The sequence below is a fragment of the Rhipicephalus sanguineus genome, chromosome 10 (genome assembly GCF_013339695.2).
Source record: "Rhipicephalus sanguineus isolate Rsan-2018 chromosome 10, BIME_Rsan_1.4, whole genome shotgun sequence".
Lineage (NCBI taxonomy): Eukaryota > Metazoa > Arthropoda > Arachnida > Ixodida > Ixodidae > Rhipicephalus > Rhipicephalus sanguineus.
The window spans coordinates 4,574,951-4,602,099 of record NC_051185.1 but is presented as its reverse complement, the minus strand read 5'-3'; the positions used below and the strand labels follow the sequence as shown (position 1 = coordinate 4,602,099).

Sequence of the window (27,149 nt, the reverse complement as noted above, 5' to 3'; positions counted from 1 at the left end):
CGAAAAAGACCGGTCAGCGGATAAAGCCGGTATCCCCTCTCACCCCCAACCTGTGGGTGGGGGAGGTGTAGGCTTTATCAGCAAAGAAAGCAACAAAAAGAGTGGGGGATTTACAACTTGGACCCCCAAGCCATTGCGTTCTTTTGTATTCCCCCCCGTTCTTCGGCTTCCCAGCTGGAGTACAAAGGAGAACAGAACAACACAAGAGCTTGGGGCCCCTCCGCCGTGGTCAGAGGGGCAAACGCAAGGGGAGTGGGGAGAAAAAAAAAAAGAAAGCGACAACAGGTCTGTGCATTACAATCGAGTACGAAACCGAAACCACGATCGCGGCGCACTCCCGTCAGAGGGGTCAGGTGCATTGTCATCGCCATCACACAATGGCGGCCGAGCACATGGCGGAGAGCATTTTGTGGTCAACTCAATTCGCGTTGGTTCGCGTAGGACCTGTACGCGTTCTATCTGTTCCCAGTGAAGTGCAAATTGTGATGAGCCATTTTGATTATGGAAGCGCACGACAAAGGAAGGCTATTTTGCACAGGGAATATAGCTGCGTCGTGTCTTTTTCGTCGCGAGGCTTGTGACCGTGAGTAGCCCGATGGGATATCTTCAGCTGCACGTCGATCAGGAAAAGTTACTACGGGCCGAAAACGGGAGAATATCCGGACCTCGAAGAAAACCTTGCAGACTTTCTTAAGCAACTCAGCGTATAATGACTTTGTCAAGGCAACAGCATGCGACCGAGGCGTATCCAGAAGTGATCTTAGAGCCAGCAAAACAGGCTCACAGAAGAAAACGGAACTGCCAGGACAATAAATTTTACATTCTTTGAAGGTAAATTGTGCTTGTCTCTTAATTTTTTTTCTAATTGTCAACATAGGAGCGTGTTACAGTTTTATCATTAAAATGTGGTAGCAAATATCTTTACGAGCATTTTTATTTTTGAACACGCGAAATCGGGTGCTCGTAAGATTCGTGTAAATACTCTGCTTAAAGGCATAGTCTTTATCTAGATGAGCCAAATAAATGCTTTTTCTTGTCTTTTTGCCCCACATTGTAAGTCTGCTCCATTCAGTGTTTCAAGTAACATATTTGGATGCACTTGGCATGTTAGCATGTCTCTTTTTGGGGGCACTTCTGATAAGCCGAACTCCTGATAAGACGAACAGATGACCGCGGTCCCTTCGAGTTCGTCTTAACGGGAGTCTACTGTAGAACGGCTAACTTTGGCAACTGGTGGTCGCTGTGAAGGCGTGCAAGTATTTTAGTGTCACTCGAAAAGTTAAAGCACGAAAACATTTCGGAGGGTGTCACTCCCCTTAGTTGCGGCCCTGCGTATGCATATTTGTTTCAATATCGTGGTATGTTGAAATTATGTAATGAAACACACTAGGACGTCTGCAAGGACCACTTTCAGCTGCATCATCCAGAGAAGTGATTGCCACGTTTTGCTGAAGAAAAAAAATAACACTTTGTAATGCTGGTGCATTTCTTACGGCATTTTGCTCCACAAAGGAGGACAAAAGTGCAGGAATGCAGTTAAAGCTTCCTGCGATGTGTCCAATCTTAAGAAGCTTGAAGTTCTAATCATTCATCGAGAACCACAATACATAAAAAAGCGGGCTCCCTCAAACACAGTGTCTGCTTTGCACATGCAAATTCACAAATTCTCTATGAAAAACAGCGGGGAGTAATTGGCAAATTCTGCATGGGCTTCTGTGACCAGCACAGCAGTTGCAACCACTGTTTCTTGAGGCCCCATATCTGAGCTTACCAAAAATAACTCCATGCTGTGGCAATGACTGACGCTACAGTTAACAGGTGGGCTCCACAGGCCATCATCACAAAAAGAGCCATGTTTTTGGATCTAGAAGACACACTGCCCTATTCCAGTACACTGCTCATTGTTTTCATTATAATCACCATCATGGAAGGAAATGGTAATGGAAAATGGAGTGGCCCTATCCTTGGATATATAACCAATGTCACCAGTTGGCCATTGATTTCACACTTTGTTGCATTTGCGTTCGGTGGATGTTCCACTGCATTACTCTCTCTATAAAGCATTGTTGTTTTTGCTTTTGCTGTTCATGCTGCAGTTTGGTATTTCTCATACCGACATGGCTTGGAGCTTGCACAAGGATGTCTGTGTTTAAAAAAAAAGCCACAAATATCTTTTGGTCGCAGTTGGTGGTGGCATTTTCAAATTGCCCTTTGATACATGTACTCAATTTTTAGCATTTAATGCTTGTAAGGAGAGACGATCTTTGCATTGCAGCATGGTCTCAAGAGCAGATTCCACGATTGTACTGTGATTTAATTAGCTTTTGGTCGATTCCACGAAAGATCGAAAAAGGGTGTATATTTGATATTTCCGATTTTCCTGATAATTTTGTATGTTGTGCACATATGATTGCACAGCACGAAATCGCAGTTCGTTTTCAAATAAAAATTTTTTTCAACACAGCAAAATTCGACAAGTGTCGCCGGTTGACGACGACCATTTTACGAAGAATGCGTTTTCGTAACTTCGGAACCATGCTGGCAGCTACTCAAGCTATATATTACAAATATCTTTCTTTTTGGCGGAAGTAGAAGTAAAGAGGAAATAGCTCTTATCATTTCATGGAATTCTGAGTAAATTATGTATTTTTAAAAATTCTCGAAAAACGCTGCGTTTTTGAAAATCAGTCAAATTTGGGACGCTATGGCTACTTCTGTGAACATCTTAGCTTGTTCATATTTGCAGTATGAATAGGCCTTTATGTGAATAATGAACCTCTGCATTTGTATTTCTCTAATAATTTTCAAAGTAGTAAATTTTCACGCTCGAAACACCAAAAAGAGAAAAGTGCTCCTCCATTCAAAAATCTATAATAAAAAAACCCCAATCTCAATTTTGTTCAAAGTCCCCCAAAATGTTCTCAAAGGACTGCAGAATGATATTATGAAAAAACATGTTGCATCATTTTTATTACAACAAAAGCAGAAAATGTCAAACATTGTGTTTCCAGAGCGTGGTGGCTACTGCGCAAAGGACATCTCTAGTAACAAGAAAATACAGTAACGCGTCTTTTTTCTTTTCTGAGCTTCGCTAAACAACAGTAATGATCTATGGTCGGAAATCGGGAACTGTTTTGTAAAGAAAAAGACCGTTCCAATTAAATGCATTCGCGTGGTTTGCGACTTCACGCCAGTGTTAGACATCCCTCAGTCCACAGTATGCACTTTCAGTTGTAGCCTCCTTTTCTTTCATCTCTTTCAAATGAGTATAATTGATATCTTGAGTGCTAAAGAACGCATTCCCTCCATGCATCTCTTATGATGATGTGCTGTGCCAGAATTGAGAGATTGGTATAAAAGCCAATGTCTCTTCATGAATGGAAATGAATTTCTGGAGAGCGGTCGCCAAGAGGTGTGGTTTTTGTTGGCCCAAATGTGTACGTTGTCAAACCTTATGTGATCAATGCAGTGTTTAAAAAGAATCGATTACGTGAAGATTGGTGGCAGCAGTTTTGGCCACGGACAAAACACGTTTTGTTTGCATTGCATCTGCTTTGTTTTGCATCTCCTTGTATCTCTTGAAGCAGTGCTGGCAGATCTGGTCTCCCTCTTGAATTGAGCGCGCATTCTACTTCATGACCCTCCGCAAAAGAGACTCGATCTGATATCTTCTACATAACGAAAATTCCGCTGCAGCGGAATTTTCTTTTTGTGCACCATGAGGCAGTCCGTACAAAATCTCGGTCATGGCTATAACTCCTACCCATAGCCACCTTCAGAGCGTAGGACAGTGATCGCATCAAAGTGAAGCACAATTTGGATGCTAAACTTCTATCTCAGGTGGTGTTTGGCTGACTGGCACAGCCGTGCTCGTTGCTGTCGTCTGCTCAGGCGGGCGTCTATCGCGCCGCCCTTTGCACCTGTCCGCCTAACGCATGCTACTCCGTTTACACGAGTGCTTGTAGCGCGGGCCACACGATCCGCACGGTGCGCATCCAGACACCGGGCGGGAGAGCGACGAGCGGTGAAAAATGTATCGTGTAACCAACGCGATCGACACCCCAGCATTTTCTCGTGCAGAGCGACAAAGTCTGGCAAACAATGTGTGGCTGCTGTGCTTAGGTTGCACTGCGGTACTCGCCGTTCACCACTGCCGCCATTTGCGATTTCTCACATTCTTACAATGCATGATCGACTCAGCTACACATATTTCGCGTTTAGCTTCGTTACTTTTATATAAGCGCATTTACTAAAAAAAATTATCCAGAGGAATGAAAATGTCCGTGCTGCCCGTCGACGAGGAATGTAAGTGGTGTCGCAAATGCATTTAATTGGAACGATCTTTTTTTTCTTTACAAAACAGTTCCCACTTTCCAACAATAGATCATACTGCTGTTTAGCGAAGCTCAGAGAAGAAAAAAGACGTGTTACTGTATTTTCTTGTTACTAGAGATGTCCTTTACGCAGTGGCCACCACGCTCTGGAAACACAATGTTTGACATTTTCTGCTTTTGTTGTAATAAAAATGATGCAACATGTTTTTTCATAATATCATTCTGCAGTCCTTTGAGAACATTTTGGGGGACTTTGAACAAAATTGAGATTGGGTTTTTTTTATTATAGATTTTTGAATGGAGGAGCACTTTTCTCTTTTTGGTGTTTCGAGCGTGAAAATTTACTACTTTGAAAATTATTAGAGAAATACAAATGCAGAGGTTCATTATTCACATAAAGGCCTATTCATACTGCAAATATGAACAAGCTAAGATGTTCACAGAAGTAGCCATAGCGTCCCAAATTTGACTAATTTTCAAAAACACAGCGTTTTTCGTGAATTTTTAAAAATACATAATTTACTCAGAATTCCATGAAATGATAAGAGCTATTTCCTCTTTACTTCTACTTCCGCCAAAAAGAAAGATATTTGTAATATATAGCTTGAGTAGCTGCCAGCATGGTTCAGAAGTTACGAAAACGCATTCTTCGTAAAATGGTCGTCGTCAACCGGCGACACTTGTCGAATTTTGCTGTGTTGAAAAAAATTTTTATTTGAAAACGAACTGCGATTTCGTGCTGTGCAATCATATGTGCAAAACATACAAAATTATCAGGAAAATCGGAAACATCAAATATACACCCTTTTTCGATCTTTCGTGGAATCGACCTTTTGTGTGTTCCGCCACATAGTGACGAAGGAGAGACTGAGCACATTGGGAGAAACCTGCACACGTCCTTGCTCTCACTTCAGTTGTGCACACATCCTATAAGGCGTGGTTTTGTCAACAGATTCTGGTGCCACAAGCTATTGTGGTTCTTCGTTTCAAACACAATGAAAGTGAAATGCCAGTTGCAAGTCCAAATTGCCAAGTTCACATTATAACATGATGCACGCATGAGGAGATGTACGAAAAGGTTGGAGCCATTCCACTCTGTGAATGTAGGTGGCCAGCGAAGGTGACTGGTGCACCGCCGCCTCTGCTCTCGTTGGCGTTCTTCATAAGCGCTCGGCTTCTTGGGCATTCTCTCAATGTGTGGCCGACTCATACTTGCCATGCACAACTGCACCAACGCATTGCCTAGACTCTACTGACGTGGCAAAACACATACGAAAGGCGTACCGTCTCCTTTGAAGATCTCTGCACCTCACTTGGTGTTGCACAGCCTCTGGAATTGGCCCATCTTTGGCCGATCCATGGTGTCAATTGATGATGTCATTGTGTTCCATCATTGCTCACTCAGAGGAGGTCTGTTTGTAGACGAATGTCGACGAACACCGCTAAATGAACCAGGTGGGCCATTTACAGCTCCGCCGTAGAAAATGATAAAAGCTCATAGGTGCCGGCTACATATGGGCTGGAGAGTGCTCCAGCATCCCTCCCTCCCACCCACGGTTCTTACACTGTGCTCCTGCCTGAAATTTGCCCAGGGAGCTGCTTTTGCATAGTCAGTGCCTTGAGCCTCTTCGCAACATACCGTAATTACTCGAATCTAGGCCGACCCCGATTCTAAGCCGACCCCCTAAAGTCCGAAGCCCGAAAAAAAAAAAAAAAAACTTACCTCGAATGTAGGCCGGGTAAAATTCACAAAGAGAAAACATTTATTGAAAATATGAAGATGAAATGGAGCAGTTGGTTCATCATCAAGATGCCGCGCTCATTCCGAGTCGTCGTCGCTGACCTCTTTGTCGCTGTCCTCAAACAGTGCACAATCCTCGGTGCCATCAAGTGCATTTGATATGCCGCACTTCTTGAAAGAGCGCACGATCAAAGTTCCGTGGACTGGTAAAAGCCATCCTCGTTGCGGCGCACGCGAAGAGCTTCTCCCGTTGGCCCCTCCAGCGACGAACATTCTTTTCGTCCACTCAGTCCCGCCCGGCTTGAACGTTGGAGGATGAATCCGCGGCTAGCACAACTTTCCTTTTATACGCCGCACTATAATGGCTACGCTCGTTTGACACCATTGAGCTACGCCACACACAGCCCACTCGAAGCGAGACTCGAACTGACGAACGGCTCACCTCAACACTCGCCACAAAGATAAAAATGGCGGCCTCGCGTGCGTACTAAAGCCAGGTGTTGGCTCGGCTACTAACGGCTACAATACTGTCTAGGTGGCGCTAGTTTTGCAACACTTTTCTCTATGAAAAATGTCGCGTTTTTCAAAATCCTCGAATCTAAGCCGACCCTGGAGTTTGATACAAAGAAATTCTGAAAAAACTATCGGCCTAGATTCGAATAAATACGGTATTCTCAATGCATAGAGACCATCCTGCAAGTTCTGTTCTAACTGGATCAGAGATGGCGTGGGGCTATCAGTGCAACATGGTGCTCTATGTAGGAAAGTAGTGAGCGCACAGTTTTCGAGAAAGGAAATTCAAGCCAGATGACAATTATTCATGTGGAGTTGAAAGACAGCCAATGGACTCCCGTTTGCCTTAGAGTGTAGAAAATTAGAATATTTTATGTGTGTTTCCCGATTTTCAGTTCGGCAAAGTGTCATTCTTTCATGTGCAAGAGGCATGTGGTAGAGTATGTACAACTTTGAATATTATTGTTGATGTTCCTTCTGCACTCGGTGTTCGTGCATACCCATGTGCCAATAAAGTGCAATACTCGATTGCCCACACATGCTTGTTTCTTGCTCTGCGCTTTCTCATTTCACCTTTAGTACTAGTACATAATCTCTCGCAGCATTTGGTAGGCACACGCAATCCAAAGTAACATTGGCATGGTGATGACATAACCATCATGGTTCTAACAGGTGGGGTGTTGCACTGTTAAGCTAGAGGGTGCGGATTCGATTCTCGGCCATGACGGCAGCATTTTGATGCAGGCGAAGTGCAAGGACTCTCGTGTGTTTCGATTTTAGGTGTACGCTAAAGAACCACAGGTGGTCAAAATTAATATGGAGTTCCCCACTACGGCAGGCCTCGTAATCATATTGTTGTTTGGCACATAAAACCGCATAACTATTATTATCATAACCGCCAATAACTTTCCTTACAGCACTTATGTAAGAGAAGTTTTGTGAATTCTAGTCTTGATCTTTACTTTGCAGGGGTGGTCTGTCTCCTCTATAAATGCATGATGAAATCGAATGGCTTAATGGATGAATAAGCGTATGGAATCACATACATCATAGTATGAACTGTCGAAGTAGTTACTCTAGGCATGGGCCACCACCTCACTTGCAGTTATTGTAGATTTGCCTGATAAATGTGGCGTTTATTTGCATGACACATTACTATTGACATGCCTACTTATGCTAATTGGAAATTTGTTTCTGTAACAAGATCCAATGAAACTGATCAATTTTTATGAGGAATTCTTTACTTTAACAACTTTAGTACTCTGTCTTTGTTTCACCTTAATTGTAGCATCAGTGCCTGATAACATTTTGCATGCAAAAAAATGATTTTGCTGTTTGAACCTTTTGTCCACATAATGCTGAAGACTACAGGAATTTATTTTTTCTAAGGTATGAAAATGGATAAAAAGGGGGTAGGGGAGGGGCAAAGAGAGATTGAGTTTGTTTTGGGGCATGGCATGACAGTGCATGCACGTAAGGCAACCACTGGCACATTCATTGTTCAGCACCTGTGAATGTACAGTGCTCGGGGATTGAAATGTGACATTTAGTATAACGACTGGTATGTGCAATTGCTCGAGACGATTGCGTCTACGAGTCTGGCCACTAAAGGTAATGTTGGCTCTGATATAAATGTTCGAGTAAAAATTGCAGCAGCACGACACAAACTGAAGATGGTGGAAATGAAAGAATGTGCATTACTTAGCCCTAAATTGTATTGTTTCAGTCCATGAACACTGCACTTGTATGCGTGTTTTTTTTTTATAGACCATAGTGTTACTCCTTCCCACACCTTGCTGTTGCAGTAAAAAGAAAAGGAAGTGCCCGGCTTTCTGCCTGCAACGCAACAGTTCTTTGTGTGCACAGCTATTGTTCTTCCCGTCTCTCTCGTCTTTCCTCGTTGCAGCAGCAGCTGCGCTTGGCTCATAAATCTTCCTCCTCGACCGTCGAATGCAGCCTGTTTACTCTCCTCCGTGTGCGGTGTTAAGCTCCGTCCTGTCTTTAAGCATGCGCAGATGAACCTCGATGGGAGACGTTGCTTCTTGGCAGGGCCTGTCAGGGCTAATATGTTACAGCCCCTCTTGTTTTTGTTCTATCTTTTGTTTCTTTACTGCCTGCTGCAATATGCCAGTCGTCTTTGCTGTAATGAAAGCAGCCACTTGTAGCGTGCGGTGACGTTGGGCACCTTTTGAAAGGCCGACTACGAAGCGGCGCCAAAGCTTTAATGTGTTAAGGGGTGTGAAGAGGTGTGAGTAATTTATGGTTGTGCATGTTGCCTTCTTCGAAGGGGTGCAGTAAACATACGTGTAATTCTAGCACATCAGGATAGCAAGGAAAAAAAGCAATATAGAATATTGATAAAAAATAAAGCAGGATGTTCGAATGTGTAATACATTTAATGCCTGCTTTCAGTTGGCGACTATGTTGATACACGTGTTTTCTTTCTTTGTGAATGCCCTTACTGGGGTGTCGTATCCTTGGTATTTCCAGCATTAATTTTACGGGAGGAAGAAGTGTGAAATATAAAAGCTGTGCAAAGATATCAATGAAGGATGAGCGTGCAGGTCTTCTTGTTAAAAGATTCTGCAGTCAGGTCCAGAATGTTGACAAGATGTTTCCCATAATGCTGACTTAATCTGTACATCTTCACTGGTGCAGCTGTTTAGTACTAGTGTGACTTGAAATTGCCTAGTAATTTTACTTAAGGATAATGCAATGTGTAAAACATTTTTCTCTAAAAACTAAAAAAAAAATATTTTGCTCTGTAAATTATTTTGGCTGCCTTTCTTTTATGAATTCATATAATTTTTACTGCTCACACATTTTACGTGCTATGTAAGGTAAAAAATGCATTTATTTCACATATTGGAATTATTAATTGCACTTTGATGGCTGGAACTTTGCTTTCTGTTGTGCGTAGGAAGGAGGCCATTAAACAATACATATGCTTGCTGGGACCAGAGAATACGTTCGAACTATCCGTTTTTTCGAATTAACGGGGGTCGAATTGAGGAGCTTTTACTGTAACGCCAAAAGCAGCCACCAGGGTGGAAGCAATGATTTGTGATGCATGTCTTGCAGTGGAAGACAGTCCTCTTCATTTCTATCGCTGCACTGTGTGCAGCGATAGAAAGTTGCCATTTGTATTCTTATGTATCAAGTATGGCTTACCATCTAAGTGCTCATCCCCTTGGGAATTTGCAGACAGGCGCCTCTTCTTGGTGTTGACTGCATGTTAAAATGAGCCGTGCAATGAGTTTTCGTCTGAAGGAGAGGCGTCTCGGCTCCTTGATGCCTTTGGCAGCCAACTGCATTTTCGTCGTAAGGTAGCTTGAAAAGGCATTATTGAAAAGGTATTTTTCAAATATTGAAAATATGTGGTGTACTGTCTCCAGCCGCCCGCACCACATTGTAGGCGATTGCCACACAAACTGTCGCCTCCCGAATCCTCACAGGTCAGTGTTTTTAACTTGCTGTTATCTAATGGCAAGTGATGACCATCTGGAGGCAGTACATAGTCCTCTTTTATGCTAAAATTATCATTGGACTCTCTGAACCTGGCATGAGTCGCATGCATAAAATGCCTGTGCAGAAAATGTCGCCATCCAGTCAGCAATTTGAGCTACAAATTACGCGCAAAAACTTGAAGTCACCGAAGAAGTGCTGACCTTAACTGGAGACAGTGAAAACTGCGATTTGTAATTGCAAAGCACTTCTAAGAGATGGCGTTACCTGTTGAAGTAAACAGATAACGCAAGCAAGCATGCGCATTGGGAGCTTGCAGATGTGCGACTGGAGCCTATATTTTCATACGGTGGTGTGGCCTCGACAGATGACCACAAAGAATTAGTGGAATTCAATATATGACGCTCATCATTAAATGCAGAGCTGTCCAGGCATGCATCTTTTCGCACCAGAACTTGATCTTTTGGGGAGAAACGTGGCTACAAAGCTTTGTCAGCTTGTTGGGTGCTGAGCTGCACGTCCTGTATGAAGTTATGTTGAGCTGTGGCTAAGTTTACTGAAGCCAAACAGGTGCTTTGTTAATCAGAAACCAACAAGGGCTGTGTCTATTTCTTTCATCGTCCTTGTTCAGGTGAGCTTACACATTCTATCAGGAATCCTAACCGAGAAGCGCACCAACATGTTTTCGTCAATATGCTTCTTCTCAGGTCACATGTTGTGCCGATACTGCGAGGAAAAGAGCTTCAGATATTTTACTTGCTGGCTGCATGGCGTTGTGCTTTCTTCTATTTCATTTCTTCATGATCTCACACTTGATACACCAGCACTGGGGTTTCTGCACAACATCTCAAAAAAAAAAAAAGATTGAAGTTTGACCATCATTTCCTTTTGTGATAATCTGCCCATTACCTGGAAAATAGCGAAAACTGTTTTGAAGGAAGTCTTTATCAGTCTAGACTGATTTATTGTTTGTATGTCCAGACTGCAGTTTCCTTGCCACTTGACTTTGTAAACGCTCATTCAATTGTGACGTTATTTGTGTTCCTTTGCTAGCCTGCACATCAGCAAAGAGTTATATCTCACCTGGCCACCAATATGGTGTACATTATGAACTCATAGTTGCCATGAGCAGTGTCTACATTTGTCTATCTGTGCATGTGTCAAGGCCATTCTGCATTTGTGCCCTGAATGCATGAACATTGACATGAGTGCACAGTGCAAATTCACCAAGGACAGAAGAGAGGACACAACACAGGCACTGACATCAGCTAACAGTTGTTGTTAGTTGAAGTCATCATCGTGACTGTGCAGTCACGGCAATATTGAGTCACCAGTTTACCCAAGCTACCACTTTTATCTAGAATGCACGAAAGTCTCGCATTTAACTTCACGGTTTTAAACACCTGAGACTGTCATGTGTGATTGATCATATTGACTTAGAGTGGTTGCAGTTCCCAGCTAAATGAATACTGAAATTCAGCAGATTTGTTTACACTAACAGAAAGTTCAGTTCTATGAAATATTCAAAAGAACCTAAGGGTAACCACTAAACCAGAGCACCAGCGGTGTAAATACTGCATCATGAATTGAGCCGTACTTACTTAGATCATTGTTGGGCAAAGCAGATCATTTAAAAAAAACCTGCTTCATCATCTTTCATTTGTAAACAGTTTACTCACCTTGAGCAGAATGCTGTTAAAATTCACAGATGTCGACGTAGCATTCTGCTGATAAGCTGAACATTTCTCCTCTGTGTCACGTTACTGTAACTTGCATGGAATCGGGAAACACTGAGGCTGTCAACGTGGATGATTACTCAATAAAAATGAAAAGAGGGCACGTTTCAATTTTAAGCTTTGCAAGCACACAAACATCCTAAAATTGCAGCATATTGAACATCAGTACAGTGTCTTAAATGCTCGCCGTGGTAGCTTAGCAGGCAAGGCGTCGCGATGCTAAGCTCGATGACGTGGATTCGATTCCCAGCCTTGGCAGCCGCATTTCGATGGCAGTGAAATGCAAGATCAGCAGTGTACTTGGTTTAGGTGCATGTGCCCCAGGTCGTCAAAATTGATCCCGATTCCCCCACTGTCACATGCCCCATAATCATAATTTGGCAAGTAACACCTCAGAAATAATTATAACAGTGTCTATAAGTAAAAGAAAATTTGGGAAGGGGCGAAGCACGTAGGGAAGGGTGTTTCAGCCCCACTAACGTGAAACCTGTGGAGGGGCGAAGCGTGCAGTGTGGGCCGGTGTTTCCCACAGCAAAATCACTGCTAATGGGCAATGAGAGACAGAAGAGAGATTCACAGTCCGCTTTTAGTTTACGTGCATGCTGTGAATCTTTATTGTTCAACTACGCACAAGAGAAATCTCCCAGCGGCACTACATTGCAGGTCAAGATCCAGTGCCTATATATTCAAGGTCGCCGGTGAACGGTTGTGTAGCGCGAGCAGTCGGTTTTTTCAAGAAACTCGCTAGCAGGTGCTGCCTGCATCGGCGTTGTCTCTTGCAGGCGAGGGCGCGTTCTTGTTCCTCGCTAGCTGGTAGTTCAGCGTTCATCGCAGAAAGAGCGTTTTCATAGTCAACGCATCCCGTTCGCTCTTTCTCGCCACATGGCGGGACAGGAAACGACGGTGCAGGCAAGCAAATGGTCACGACGATGCATGCGGCGACAGCAGACAACGATGCACCGCCGACAAGCCGAGACCCTAAGGTGCTTCACCTCTAAAACAAACTCTGCATCTTTTTTTCAAAGTAGTGTCAATTGAAAAATTCCTGACACTATCAAACTCACAGGTGTGTATGGAAGCTACTGTAATGCTGCATACATATTACGAGGTTCCTATTCTGGTACATCAAATTTGTGTCTTGGATTAGACTCAGATGCTACCAAATTTTCTAAGGATACCATTATCTCTAGATCTCTGATATAAAGTAACCCTTTTCCTCTTTAGCTTTTTTAAAAGTCGGCTGCATGCAGAATGGGCACATAAAATATATTTATTGGAGAGTACACTTAAAAAAAACATGGTCGATCCCTCAGTCATAGGAATCGGTATAACACAAAAGTAAAACGTGTCTTTACAGAAGTAGTTGAATGTTTGCTGTGCATTGATATAAGAGAGCTTGCGCAATGTCTATTGGCGATTGGCAGCTATAGCACGTTTAATGTGGATGCACCCATGTTGACACTTGGTGGCACATGTCTATCCCGAAGACTAAACAAACCTTTCTGGTAGCCGTAGCAGTTAATGGTGAGAGCGTAATCAGGGAAAGTGATGTGACAGCCAGAAGAGCATCGCTTATTGGATGCAGAAGGTGGGCTAAGGTCGCCATCCTGCTGCATGTTAAAGAGTTCTTGAACACCGTGGTGGGACTAGGGGGAAACGCAATGCACCTCATGTCTACCCTGTTGCCTGGCCGTAGCTTTTCTCGGGTGAGCGTAAGCGGGGAACTTGGTGTTACAGCCAGGCGAGGCGAGCGTGTGTCGCAGAGCTATTTTAAATATAGATGGATGCTATGAACAAGGCTAGAGTTACTGTATATGCTACCGCAGGTATATGGCTCCTAAATGAGCCATATGCAGTAACTCTAAGTAAGGGCGAGGTAGTGTACACTCTAGACGAGGCTTGGGCTAAGGTTGCCACTTCGTGGTGTGTTTAGGCGTTGACAAAATTGCACTTGACAAAATTGCACTTCTCCTATTCGAAATGCGCTGAATGGGACGGACGCGTAGCAACGATGCGTTGCAGGACATAATCGTGGAGGCCACGATCTTGATGCATTAAATCTTGATGCATTACCTCTCCCAGACAGTGACACCACCTCGCCAGCCAAGAGCACTGCGAGAGAAAAGCGTGTGATATAAAAGGCATGTTTGTAAAGCCTCCAGAGTGTGTCACCGTGGCAGAGTGGATAGTGTACCCGGCATCTGTTGTCGCGGACCGAGAGGTCGTGGGTTCGACTCCCGTTGATGGAACTTTTTTTCTTCAAATTTTTCTTTGCCATCTTACTGTGCCTTTTTTTGACGTCATTTCCATTACGGAAATACGTCACTGAAGTCTTGGTGGACCTCGACATAACACTTTCATGTTAAAAAAAAAATTAAGTAGTTAGAAAGTTGACTCCTCTGCATGTTCTGCAGTCAGTTTTCATTGTGGTATTTTGTAGAAGGGTTGATAGGCAAGCTAGTTGGTATAGATTCATTATGGAAACTTGGCAGCACAAACAAACTGGACACAGAAAGAGTGCGACACAAACAAGTGCAGACATGTATTGTTTGTTTGTGCTGCACGTGTTTGTGTCCTGCTGTTTCTGTGTCCAGTTTATTTGCACTGCCAAGTTTCCATAATGAGTGGTAGAAGAAGTTCGTGTCTGGAACACATCTTTTATGTCGAATCATTTTTTATCCATGGCAGGCCACCGCACTCTAGGAACGCAATTTTCATGCAGAAAGGCTCGACTTTGCGTGGTGTACTTGCACCAGAGTGCGGCAGACTCCTGATAACGCAAACTTGAGAGGACCCTAGAATTTTGTTTGAATTATTAGATGCAAGCATAAGTACAACTCAGTGCAAGACACTGGGAAAGCCAGAGATGGCCGATTATCACGTGCATTGTTGCCATCTCTGTGTTCTTTTTTCTGCTCGTGGTTTTTAATGCGTTGACAAGCACAGGTACGCAGTCGGCTTTATTTTTCGCTGTTCTACAAATGTATGAGCACTGATGTTCAGCTAGAAAGAGTAAAGGTTGCTAATATTTCCTGTACAAATAACGAAAACGTATGAGTTAACAGAATTATTTGAATGGGGCAGTTTGAATTAAGCAACTTTTAAATACACTGAAAACAAAGGAGGCCTACAAAAAATTTAAAATTAGTTTGAAGTATTGGAGTTGGAAATGTAATGAATCTACTTTGTATTGGATCACGACATTCACAACTGCATGACAATAAGACCATCTCATTTGTCTGTAGCTTTAAAAGCATTTTGACCAATTTTTTATAGTTTCAGTTTTGGGCTCTATAGCACAAAAGGAACGTTAAGTATGATGCACAAATTTTTGTGCCATTGTATATCCATGTGTGCATGAAAAATAGAACTAGATGCATGGACTTCCTTAGATCGCCTTTGGTAAGGGAAATGGGACTTTTTGCCGTGATGTACCTAAGGACATCCTTAGTTACTTCACAGCAATGACATGCGAAATGTGCGGACATGTCGAGCTCGTCTACAGGAGGTAAAGGTCCATAGTATGTTAGTATAAATTTCTTCTCATTTGAACATTTTGCGGCCCCATAAATGGTGTCTTATTTTACATTTTGTATACATTGTGTGCTTCCACTATAGTTGCCAACTGGTTGTTATGACAAACTCAAAGAAAAGTCGGCATGCTTCGTGTTGGTGCATTCGTAACTGTGCAGTGACCGGGTCTTTTTCTTTCTTCCCAGTGCACTGCTGTGCTGACCGAGACTAGTGCAGTCAAGACACTGACCAAGACAAGGGAGTTCAAGACCTTCACCGAGACCAGTGCTCCCAGGACATTCGCTGAGCCTGGGGCACCAAGGGCTTCACCTGCTGAAGAAGCGGCAGCCGACGAAGTGTCATTACCTGATATTGTCCGAAGTGGAGCCCTGAGGATAGATCGATGGCTGTTTGTGGACATTGCCACAGGACAGGAGTACAGCTTGGATGAAGCTGCTGCCAAGGGGCTTCTAGATTCAAGGCTCAAGGCTGCTCTTTTGGAACCCTGTGGCATCAGGGATGCCTCGGGCACTGAGCTGAGTCTGCGTGCTGCCATTGATAAACGGCTGTATGACCCTGAACGGGCCACTTTCCTGAGCCCCAAAAGTGGCCGGCCAATCACTGTTGAGGAGGCCATTCAGCTCGGGATCATAAAACGAGAAAAAGTGGTGTACTTGCTTAGGCTTCGTTTGATCAGGGTAACTGAGCTGTCACTGGCTGAGGCGCGCGACCGGGGCCTGGTGAATCTCATCACCGGCTTCATCAACGATCCGAATACCGGTATCCCAGTACCTCTTGATGAGGCATTTGCTAAGGGTTGGTTGGTACGTGAACGAGTTGAAGATAGTGAGGGCATGACTTTGTCATATGCTTTAGACACCGGGTTGGTGGACGATGCCACTGGGAAGCTGAGAGACCAGCACTCAGGGGACCAGTACACACTGCGAGAGGCACTGGCGCAGGGCCTCCTCTCTGCAGACACTGCAGAAGTGGCGGATACGCGTGAGGGAACATTAGTGACCCTGCCTCGAGCCCTGCGTGATGGGCTATTGCTGGATACGGGCCGATATGTAAACCTTGCTACTCAAGAGCAGCACACACTATCCGAGGCACGAAAGCGACTGTTGCTGAATCCTCCTCTGACTCTCAAGGATGCTCACGATCGTGGTCTATTAGATGAGGATGGTCAGGTGAAAAATCCATGGACTGGCACCTGGATGACTCTTCTCGAGGCCATTGCAGTTGGTTTGCTGGACCCTTATGTCAAGTGCATTGTGCATCCGCGAACTCAGGAGGCACTGTCACTTTCTGAAGCTCTTGCACAGGGAGTCGTTACACCCGATGGCAGGTTTGTCAATCTCGTAACTCGTGAAGTGCTTACCCTCAGCCAGGCAGTACGCCTTGGTTTTGTTACATCTGTTTGCCAAAAAACAATATTCAATGTCTCATCCTTCCAGGACCCCGCATCCAGTGAGAGCCTTAGTTTCAACGATGCTGTAGCGCAAGGTCTTTTAAATCCTAAAACTGGTGTTTTCACGTGCAAGGACACAGGACGTGAAATTCCCTTTGAAAAGCTTGTTGAAGAGCAGGTCATGCAGCCACAAATTTTTGAGATGTTTTGCAGGAAAATTGGCTTGAAGGGTGACACTGGACGAGAGCTTACACTCTCAGAGGCTGTGTTTGAGGGTCTGATTGATCCAAGCACTGGCCAGATACGTGACAGAAAAACAAAGCTTCCCATTCCCCTGAAGGAGGCACTTGCAAAGGGGGTGATCACCCCCGAAGGGGCTGCACTTTTGCGTGGCTTGCTGAGAATCACAGTCAGCACTGCTACTGTGACCAAGACTATCACTCGCTACGTCACTGTGTCATCACATGGTTCACAGGATGCGCCATTAACTGCGGAGGATCAAACGCTGCAGGAAGCCATGCAAAGTGGCCTGCTGAGCCCCGATACAGAGTGGCCCACTGACGTAGGTGACCTTGCCAATCGAACACCTGTGACTCCAGAGCCAATTCGGAGAACTGAGGCCCACCTCATGTATGACGACACAGAAGACATCACCGGAGAAGGAAGTATGTTGCATAGCAGCAGAAGGGTTGTGGATAAACATTTGCAGACATTTGGAGAATATGGTGACATTGCAGATCAGGTTGATCAGCTTTTGGAAGATGACCCACAAGAGCCCACTGTGACAGATTCTGGCTTACCCAGGAAAAAACCTCGGGGCTCGCCACCTAAAGAGGCTTCTGATAAGGATTTCTCAAGGCCACCAAAGGAACGCAAGGTTCCTATTTCTCATGCACCACCTTTGACTGCAGATGAGGAAGAGAGCATACACACTGTCACTTATCACGTAACATCCAGGCATGAATTTTTTGAAAAGTCTCACGTTGTTCATGATATGCACACAGGTACACTCGAAGAAAGATCAGATGCAGTCACTAGAGGCATTTTTGACCATGAAACAGACCAATCTAAGAGACCAGACACACAAGCCAAGCCTGACAAGGAAGTTGAGGAGACAAAGGACAGGATGCCGACAAACGTAGGGGTTAAGCGGCCTGGTGACACATCACCCGTGAGAACAAGGAGCCCAACAAAAACCCTGGCCAAGGGCACAGAACATCCCACTGGTGACGAGAAACAGCCTTCACAATCGGGCAGGCCTTCAATGCCTGAACCTGCTGCTAGCAAACCAGCCTTGAAGACCTTACATGACAAACACGATGATCTTTCAGAGCACAAGAGTGTTGAAGATGTTAGAGTTTCAGTGACCCAAACATCTACGAGGTCCGTTGACATTTCCCAGCTTGAGAAAATTTCGCCAACTAAGGAACCTGAGCAGGTCAAAAGGACACAACCATCCTCACCAGCTGTATCACCTAAAGGCAAAAAAAGCCTGCCTTTGGGTCAGTCACCATCTGAAGGCAGTCCTGTGACCACAAAAGAGCCATTTACCAAACGCATGCTGTCTGAGGATGTTACAGAAAATAAGGAGTCTGTGCTCATTGAGGAAATGCTAGAGGAAGTTCTTGAAGAATCCCGAATGCGTGATAGCCATGATGACCTTTCAGGTGTGCAACTGAATGGTGGCCCAGAGATGAGAAAACCTGAAGCTTTAAAATCTTCCCCACCAAAAGAAAAGCCACCTCCAGTACCGAAAAGCAAAGTGTCACCATCGAGAAGCACACAAGAAATTCAGGATGTCTCTCCAAGAAAGGGTATGCCTGAATCAGTGGAGAACAGAGATATATCCCCATCAAAGCAGGAGGAGCCCTTGATACCACACGGGGAAACCCCATTCAAGGGCAAGTCACCTGCTGCCAGAACAGTGCCGGAAAGAGACGAGTCTCCTATGAAAAAGGCTCCATCATCACCTGAAAGGAGAGGTATGTCCCCACCTAAAAAAACTATTGGGGCACCTGATGCCAAAGATGTGGCCCGTACAGAAGTTGTTCTCACATTGGAAGACAGAAGCCCTTCAACGCTGAGACAACCTGTATCACCAAAAAAAGCTGTGTCACAGTTTCCGGAGGTGGCAGAAACATCGGACGATAAAGATGTCCTTCCGTCGAAAATTAATGTGTCACCAGTACAAAGAACAGCTGAAACACCAAGCCACCGAGGTAAACCTGCATCAGGACAGGAGGTACCAAAAAGTAGAGAAACATCTCCATCTAAACAGAAGGTGCCTTCAGCTTCTGGGAAGAAAGATTTGTCACCGACAAGGAAGGTCCCTGGATCGCAGGATGAAAAAGACATGCCCTCTTTGAGAAAGGGTGCTAGAACACCAGTAGAGGATGACACTACATCCAAAAAGGTGATGCATAGGCAAGAGCAAAGAGATGAAAGGAATGTCTCCTTACTGGAAGAGGTGACCACTACACTGGAAGTCAGAGACACATCACTACCCGAAAGAATGCCTGGAACACTGGAGGGAAGAGATAGATCCCCGTTAAGGAAAGTACCTGATAAACCAGAAGATAGGGACTTGTCGCCACGTAGAAAGGCACCAACATCGCCAAGCAAAAAAGATGTTTCCCAACCAGAAAGAGCTGGAGTACCAAAGGAAAGAGATGTGTCACCACCTAAAGAGGTGTCCAAGTCTCCAGAGAAGAGACATGCGTCACCACCTAAAGAGGCACCCTGGTTTCCAGGAAAAAGAGAAGTGTCCCCTCCAAAAGGTACTCCAGTATCTCCAGAGGAGAAAGAGAAGCTTCAATTGAGAGATGTTTCAGGATCACCGACGGGCAGAGAGGTGTCCACACCAGAAAAAGTGTTTGATGTTCCATCGAAAGGGGTGTCTCTGCTAGAGAAGGCACCTGGTACACAAGAAGGAAGAGATGTATCAGCATTGAAACAAAGTCCGGAGTCACCGCATTCAAGAGATGTGTCACCACCTAAAAGAGTGCCAGAGGCAAGAGAGGTGTCACCATTGAGGAAGACGCCTAGTGGCCCAGAAGGCAGGGATGTGTCACCTGCCAAACATGAACCTGGATTGTCAAAGTGGAGAGATGGCTCTCCATCAGGAAGTATCCCTGCAACACCAGAAGGAAGGGTTGGGGCCCCACTTCAAGAGGCACCTGAAAAACCAGAAAGCAAAGATACTTTGCCTTCTAAACACGTGCCCGGAATTCCAGAGAAGAGGGGTGTGTCACCACCAAAAAGGAGACCTGGAAGTGTATCACCAGAAAAGAGGGATACGTCACCACCAAAAAGGACACCCAAAGCAAAAGAGGATAAGGCACCTTTCCCATCAGGAGAGGCACCAAAGATGCTAGAAGAAAGAGAGGTGTCCACAGTGCGAAGGTCACCTGGGATGCCAGAAGACAGAGATGTGCCATTACCTAAACGCATTTCTGCATCACCAGAGAGGCGGGATGTGTCACCACCCAAGAAAACGCCTGTTGTACCAGAGGACGCATACAGAGAGGGGTCTTCATTGAGTAAAGCGCCTGAAATGCCAGAAGGTGTACTTATGCCACCATCTGAAAGGGAGCCCGGAAAGATTGACGAAAAAGATCTCTCCCCACTGCAAAAGGTGCCTAGCAGCCTCAAAGGCAGAGATGCTTCACCGCCGAAGAAGGTCCCTGGAAGAGATGTATCTCCAGTGAAAAAAGTGCCTGGAACACCAGAGGGCAGGTTATCGCCACCGAAAAAAGTTCCTGGTTCACCGGAGAAAAAGGATGTATCCCCATCGAGAAAAATGCCAGAAACAGCTAGGGACACTCCTTTGGGTACATTGCCATATGCAGAGGAAAACAAAAATGGAATATTACCGGAGCACGGGTTGCCTGAGCAGATGGAAAGCTTTGATGTGTCTCTCACTTCAAAGGTTTCAGAAACATTGGAAACAAGAGTTCTGTTTCCAGGAAAACAAATGGCACCTGAGACACCAGAAGGCCAAGATGTTTCACCATCAAGAAAGGTACCTGGGCAGGGAGATATGTCTCCTCTTAAAGAATTAGCTGGGATGTTGAAAAGCAGAGATGTACCGCCACTGGAGAAAATCCCTGGACAGAGCGAAAGCAAGGATATTGCTCCAGAAAAGAAGAGCCCTACGTTATTGAAAAGCAGGGACAGCTCTCCGCCAAAGAAAGCTCCCGGTGCGTCTGGAGATAGAGGGACATCTCCTTCCAAGCAGAAAGCACCTGAGACACAAGAACTTGGATATGTATCCCCAGCGGAACGAGCACGTGAAACACCCAAGACAAAACATGCATCTCCAGAAAGAAAGAAGCCCGAATTGCCTGAGCAGCAAGATATTTACACAACAGAAAAGGCACCTGAAATGCCAGAGAGCAAGGATGTGCAGCTGTCTGTGCAACAAAATGTGCCTGAAACATCCGACAGGGCAGGGAAGTATCCCTCTGTGCAAAAGGTTCCTGTAGAACCAGGACAGAGACATGCATCCCCGCCGAGAAAAGTGCCTGAAATGCTGCAGAAGAAAGGTGAGCCCACACCGGAAAAAATTCCCAGCAAACCGGAAACCAGGGATAGGTCCCCGCCGAAACAGAAGCTACCTGAGGCACCGAAAAGCAGAGACGCCTCGCCATCAAGAAAAGTTCAGTCAAAACCAAAGAGCCGTGAGACTTCTCCTTCGAAACAGAAGGCACCGGAAAGTGTGAAATCTACGGAAACGTTGCCATCTCAGGAACCGATGCGTGAAGTCACTGAGAGCAGACAGCATAAATTTGAAGTAGAAGTTCTAGACATTCCTCCTGGTGGATGGTATTTGAAAGATGCTATTGAGCAAGGATTGTTTGATGCCAAGGAAGGACTGTTCCTTATACCAGGCACTGATCGGCTGGTGTCCTTAGAAGAGACATTGAAAATGCAGATTTTGAATTCTGATTCAGCAACCATACATGAGCCAGGATCAAAAAGAACTCTTACATTGACAAGAGCACTCGAAAAGAATCTGCTTAGTGCAATGGGGCATTACCATGATGCAAGTACAAAACAAACATGGACCATGGAAGAGGCAATAAAGCGTAAAGTTGTGATTCTGCTACAGCGCCCAGATAGTGCAGCCCCTGGGCATGGGCCAGCAAGATCTATCCATGTCACAAGGGTTGTCGGTCAGCCAGACATAGTGGAGGTGAAAGCAAGAGAGCTGGAAGCATCTAGACAAGACTTTCCAAAGTTTTCTGACCTTCAGCCGGAGGAACCTTCAGCCGATTCCAAAGGGCCACAAGACAGAACTCCTGGCACATCCTCAACTGTAGCCAGCATATTGAAAGGCAGTGCAGGCAACGAAGGAGTCATTATTAGAGAAGCAAGCACACATAAAGAAATCAAGTTAAAGGATGCCATTGGAAAAGGTGTCATAGATTTAGGTAAAGACACTTACACTGACAAAAGTACTGGCCGCAGTTGGAAAATCGAAGAAGCGATCAAAACAGGCGTGCTTGCCATTGTTGGTGCACCACTTCTTTTGGGAGCCAAGGCAATTGGAGCACTCCGAGAATCGGCCACTGATGAAATGGTTCACGCGACGGCTACGTGCTCCGAACCAATTCGTACTACTCGTGAAGTCACCAAAGTGGTTCGTCACACAAGTTTGCAAATCAGGGATGCTACTACTGGCCGAGAGGTGCCCTTGGAAGAAGCTGTGGCATTGGGGCTCATCAACGAAGATTCTGCCAAAGAATTACAGGATGGCGCAAAGACCACCACCGAGCAGAGTGTGCACACCACTACCACAGTGCTTGTCACAGACCCTGTTACTGGGGATACCATGACCCTTGCTGAGGCCCTTGAGCAGGGCTGCCTTGATTCAGAAACAGCTGCCAAGCTCCAGCGGGGCAATGTCACGGGTGTTGTGACCAGTGTACATACCCGTCTTGAGGGTTCAGGCAAGGGCAGTACAGTGGCATACCAGGAGTTGCTGAGTGCTCCTAGGGAAGTGACGAGCAAGCATGTGGAAGAGGCACGGTACGCGGTGCCACGCTTTGAGGTAATGCTTGGCAGGGCAACATCATCCCAGCAGCCCACCTTGCAGAAGGTGCGCAGATTGGTAGTCAGCCCTAAAGAAGCCCAGAGCAAGGGAATAGCTGACAAAGGCTTAGTGCTCGAACCTCAGCAGGGCCGCTGGTTGCCTCAGAGTGAAGCCGAAGCTGCAGGTCTTCTAGACGCTCGCACAGGGGACGTGCTCGTGCCCGTGGGCCGGCCACTGTCATTGCCAGAGCTCGTGGAACAAGGGCTTGTAGAGCCAGTATCCCAACGAATCGTGCATCCTGAAACTGGGGCCCTCTTAACAATGGAAGAGGCTGTTCTCTGTGACATTGCTAATCCAATGTCGGTAGTACCAGGACCAGAGTCCCCATTAACTTTGGAGGAGGCACTTGTCTCTCAGGTTGTTGACAAAGAGTCTGGTTCTCTCACAGTGGCACCAGGTTCTTCGGTGACTCTGGCAGATTCTGTATTGAAGCTCAGAGTATTTGACAAGCTTGACACACCAAAGTCTGTGATCCCTATACCAATGCTTGCCCCAACTTTTCCTGTTGCATTGCGTCGTGGGGTTGTTAACGTAACTGAGGGCACATACACTCACCCAGTGACAAAAGAAACAATAACTTTGGAGCAGGCCATCAAAGATGGCTTGCTTTTGCCAACTCCCTCGATCCCCACACAGGATAGCTTGTATGTATGTGAAGCAGTGAATCGAGGTTTGATTGACCAGACTGCCTTCACCATGAGAAATCCCCTTACTGGGCAAGATGTGTCCGTAGAGGATGCAATGGACTCTGGTCTTTTACAGCTTGTACCATTTGACAAGACAAAATTCACATCTTATAGTGATGTAGAGCACAGTATCAGATACATTGCTCCTGTGCTTTACCGTACTACTGTAATCAGAGGCACCACCATCATCATCAGGCCCGGTTACACTATGCCGGAACCAGGACGTGTTCAAAATGTGGACACTGGTGAGGTTTTCTCTTTAGATGAGGCTAAAGAACTTGGGATTGTTCAGATACAGGAATCTGTGGAAAAGCCCACCTTGTTGGAAGCTGTGCAGCAAGGCATGGTCGATTTAGAGCGAGGTCTCTACATTGCAGATGGTGCGAGTCTTCCGATTAGTGAGGCATTTTCTTCTAACCTCATAGCTCGCGACAGCACAGGCTCATTACACCCTGGCAAGTACACCCTTATTCAACTCTTTGAACTGTACTATGATGATGATATGCATTTGTTTTGGGTTCCAAACAGTAGCCAGCCTTTGAGCCTTGATGAAGTGACGAAAGCTGGATATCTTGATCTAAGCACAGTGCTGCTTGACATTGATGAAGGTCGTATCTTCACCGTTCAAGATGGTATCAGCTCGGGCTACATTGACACTGAAACTGAAAAACTTAGAAGGCATGGCCGAGAGCCCGTGCTTATATGGGAAGCCATTAGATCTGGGTTCTTGGTGGCCATTGATGCGCCCTTGCTTCCAATGTTGCCAAGAAGATTCGGGCGTGTGACAGATCATGAGACTGAAGATATCAAGGGCCGCTTATCTCCTTCAAAGCAATATTCACCACAAACTCAGCCTGGTCAAGCTGGAGCTGGAGGATCTATTCCTACTGAGGAATCTTCAGTGCCAAAGAGGCCAGCCAGGAAAATGCGACCCGAGTCTCCTGGTAGCAAGAGGACTGCAACTAGCTCACCGTCACCCAGCAAGGAAGTTGCACCCAAGTCTCCAACAAAGGAAGTTGCACCCAAGTCTCCAACAAAGGAAGTTGCACCCAAGTCTCCAACAAAGGAAGTCGCACCCAAGTCTCCAACAAAGGAAGTTGCACCCAAGTCTCCATCAAAGGAAGTTGCAACCAAGTCGCCAACAAAGGGAGTTGCACCCAAGTCACCAACGAAGGAAATTGCACCAAAATCACCAACAAAGGAAATTTCACCCAAGTCACCAACAAGGGAAATTGCACCTGAGTCGCCAACAAAGGAAATTTCACAGGAGTCTTCAACAGAGGAAGTTGCACCTAGGTCTCCAACAAAGGATGTTGCTCTGAAGTCGCCAGTGAAGGAAGTTGCGCCCAAATCTTCCGAGAAGGAAGTTGCACCCAAGTCACCAACAAAGGAAGTTGCGCCCAAGTCTCCCACGAAGGTAGTTTCACCCAAGTCTCCCACGAAGGAAGTTGCACCCAAGTCTCCCACGAAGGAAGTTGCGCCCAAGTCTCCCACGAAGGAAGTTGCGCCCAAGTCTCCCACGAAGGAAGTTGCGCCCAAGTCCCCCACGAAGGAAGTTGCGCCCAAGTCTCCCACGAAGGATGTTGCGCCCAAATCTCCCGAGAAGGATGTTGCGTCCAAATCTCCCGAGAAGGAAGCTGCTTCGAGATCCCCTTCTAAAGAAATTGCTTCGAAGTCTCCTATTAAAGAAGCACCTTCAACGCTTGCTTCTAGGGATGTTGTGTCAAAGTCTCCCACATCTTCAGCTAAGGGAACTTTTCCAAGGTCTTCAGATAAGGAGGCATTTTCTGAGTCTCCAGATAGAGAAATCCTAAAGTCTCCGTTAAAGGAAGTGGCTCCAAAATTTACAGAGAAGGAATCTTGTGCAACCCCCACATCTCCAATGAAGGAAACTGTTCCAAGATCGCCAAGCAGAGAAGTCAAGCTGAAGTCTCCGACCAAGGAGGTTATCTCAGTGTCTCCAGCTAGAGATGTTGCTCCAAGATCTCCAACTAAGGAAACTTCTCCAGTTAAAGAAGTTGCACGAAAGTCGCCAGCAAAGGAAGTTTCACCAAAGTTTCCAGTCAAGGAGGTTGTTACAACTACACCAGCTAAACAGACACCTCGAAAGTCTCCAGCAAAAGAAGTCTCTTCTAGACAGCCATTAAAAGAATCTTCCCAGAAAACTTCACCCAGGGAAGACTCCTCAAAGTTTCCAGTCAAGCCTTCGGATCGGAAAGCACCGGTGAAGATGCCACCTGGTGACCTGGATAAAACTGAAGGAGAGATTTTGCCAACTACTGAAGTTTCGACCTTCAGTAGCACTGAAGTGGTTGTGAAGCAGACGTTCACAGAGTACCGGAAGGACTACGAAGCAGAGCTGGTTGTAGGGCAAAAACTGCCTCTTCGCACCCTTATTCAGCGAGATGCAATGGCACCTCGAAACTTTTTGGTGTTTATTCCGAGCTCAGGACGAACAATGCACTTGGAGGACGCACTGGCCACATGGCAGGTCACTGAAGACAACATCGTGATGGTGCGAAGCATGAACGAGCTAGTGGTCATGGACCAGGTTGCTCCCGAATTCACGCTGGACTCTGCCACATCTGAGGGAATGTACAACACAAAACTCAAGACTTTCACCAACCCCAAGACAAAGAAGCCAATCTCTTTTGCTGAATTTGTAGCCAGAAAATTTGTTGACCTTTCCAATGTCACTGTTCAAGATTTCAAGACTAGAAAGATGATTACACTGGAGGAAGCTCTGGAGCGAAACATTGTCGACAGAGAAACTGGGCAAATGGTGCATCCAGAAACAAAGAAACCTGTCTCCTTCTTCGAAGCGAGTGTCTTGGGCTGGATTGTTTGGGAGACCACGGTTGTCACCCAGACAGGGCAGCTGACTCTAGCTCAGGCTATTCGAGGGCTCAGCTTTGACCAAGAAAAGGTAACTTTCTGCCACCCATTGCTGCAAGGTGTCTCTGGGTTGCATGAAGCGCTTTGTGATCATGTTATAGACCCATCTTCTGTCTTGGTCTACTCGAGAGAGCAGGATGCTGTCGTACCTTTGACAGAGCTGCCAAGCTACCTTGGCAGCCTGGACTCAAACTGCTACATTCATCCTTTCACAGGAAAAGTTTTGAGCTTAGATGATGCCTTTGCATCTGGGTACTTGCTGTCAGATAGTCATGCGCTCAGTATTCCTGTTGCCTTGGAGAGAGGAATATATGACAAACGCTTGAAATGTTTCACTCATCCAGCTTCACAGGAGCAGCTAAACATCTTGCAAGCTGTTCAGCAGGGCATCATAGATGGGTTTGGCACAGTTGTGGTAGACCCTGAGAGCAACACACACATTCCCCTTGTGCGTGCCATAGAGATTGGTGTCGTTAATGTGAATGATTGTAGCGTAGCCTCACTGCCTTTGGAGCTGGCCATCTGTCAGGGCCTGGTGGCAGACAAGTCTAAGTGCCCATCCGGTGACATTCAAGACCCCAATACCGGGAGGCCTGTTGGACTGTGGAGCGCAGTACGAGCGGGCTTGATTGATGCCGAGCGCCTGCGAGTGCGGGCAGGGGAAGGTCGCCTGGTCTCGTGTGCCGAGGCAGTACGGTTAGGTCTCTTAGAAGGTGCCAGTGGCTGTTGGATGGGGCCTCCCCAGCTGACTGCTGATGAAG

General features: G+C 45.8%; 1 protein-coding gene across 4 annotated transcripts in view; it reads left to right on the top strand.

Moving 5' to 3' along the window:
• LOC119406865 (microtubule-actin cross-linking factor 1) overlaps positions 1 to 27,149 on the top strand; it is a 252,161-nt gene that overhangs the window by 140,228 nt on the left and 84,784 nt on the right. For all 4 annotated transcript variants that reach the window (XM_049419656.1, XM_049419653.1, XM_049419654.1 and 1 more), the window contains one exon: positions 15,509 to 26,419. In XM_049419656.1, the coding sequence (XP_049275613.1) occupies positions 15,509 to 26,419 (10,911 nt within the window). The remainder of the gene's footprint in view (positions 1 to 15,508; positions 26,420 to 27,149) is intronic.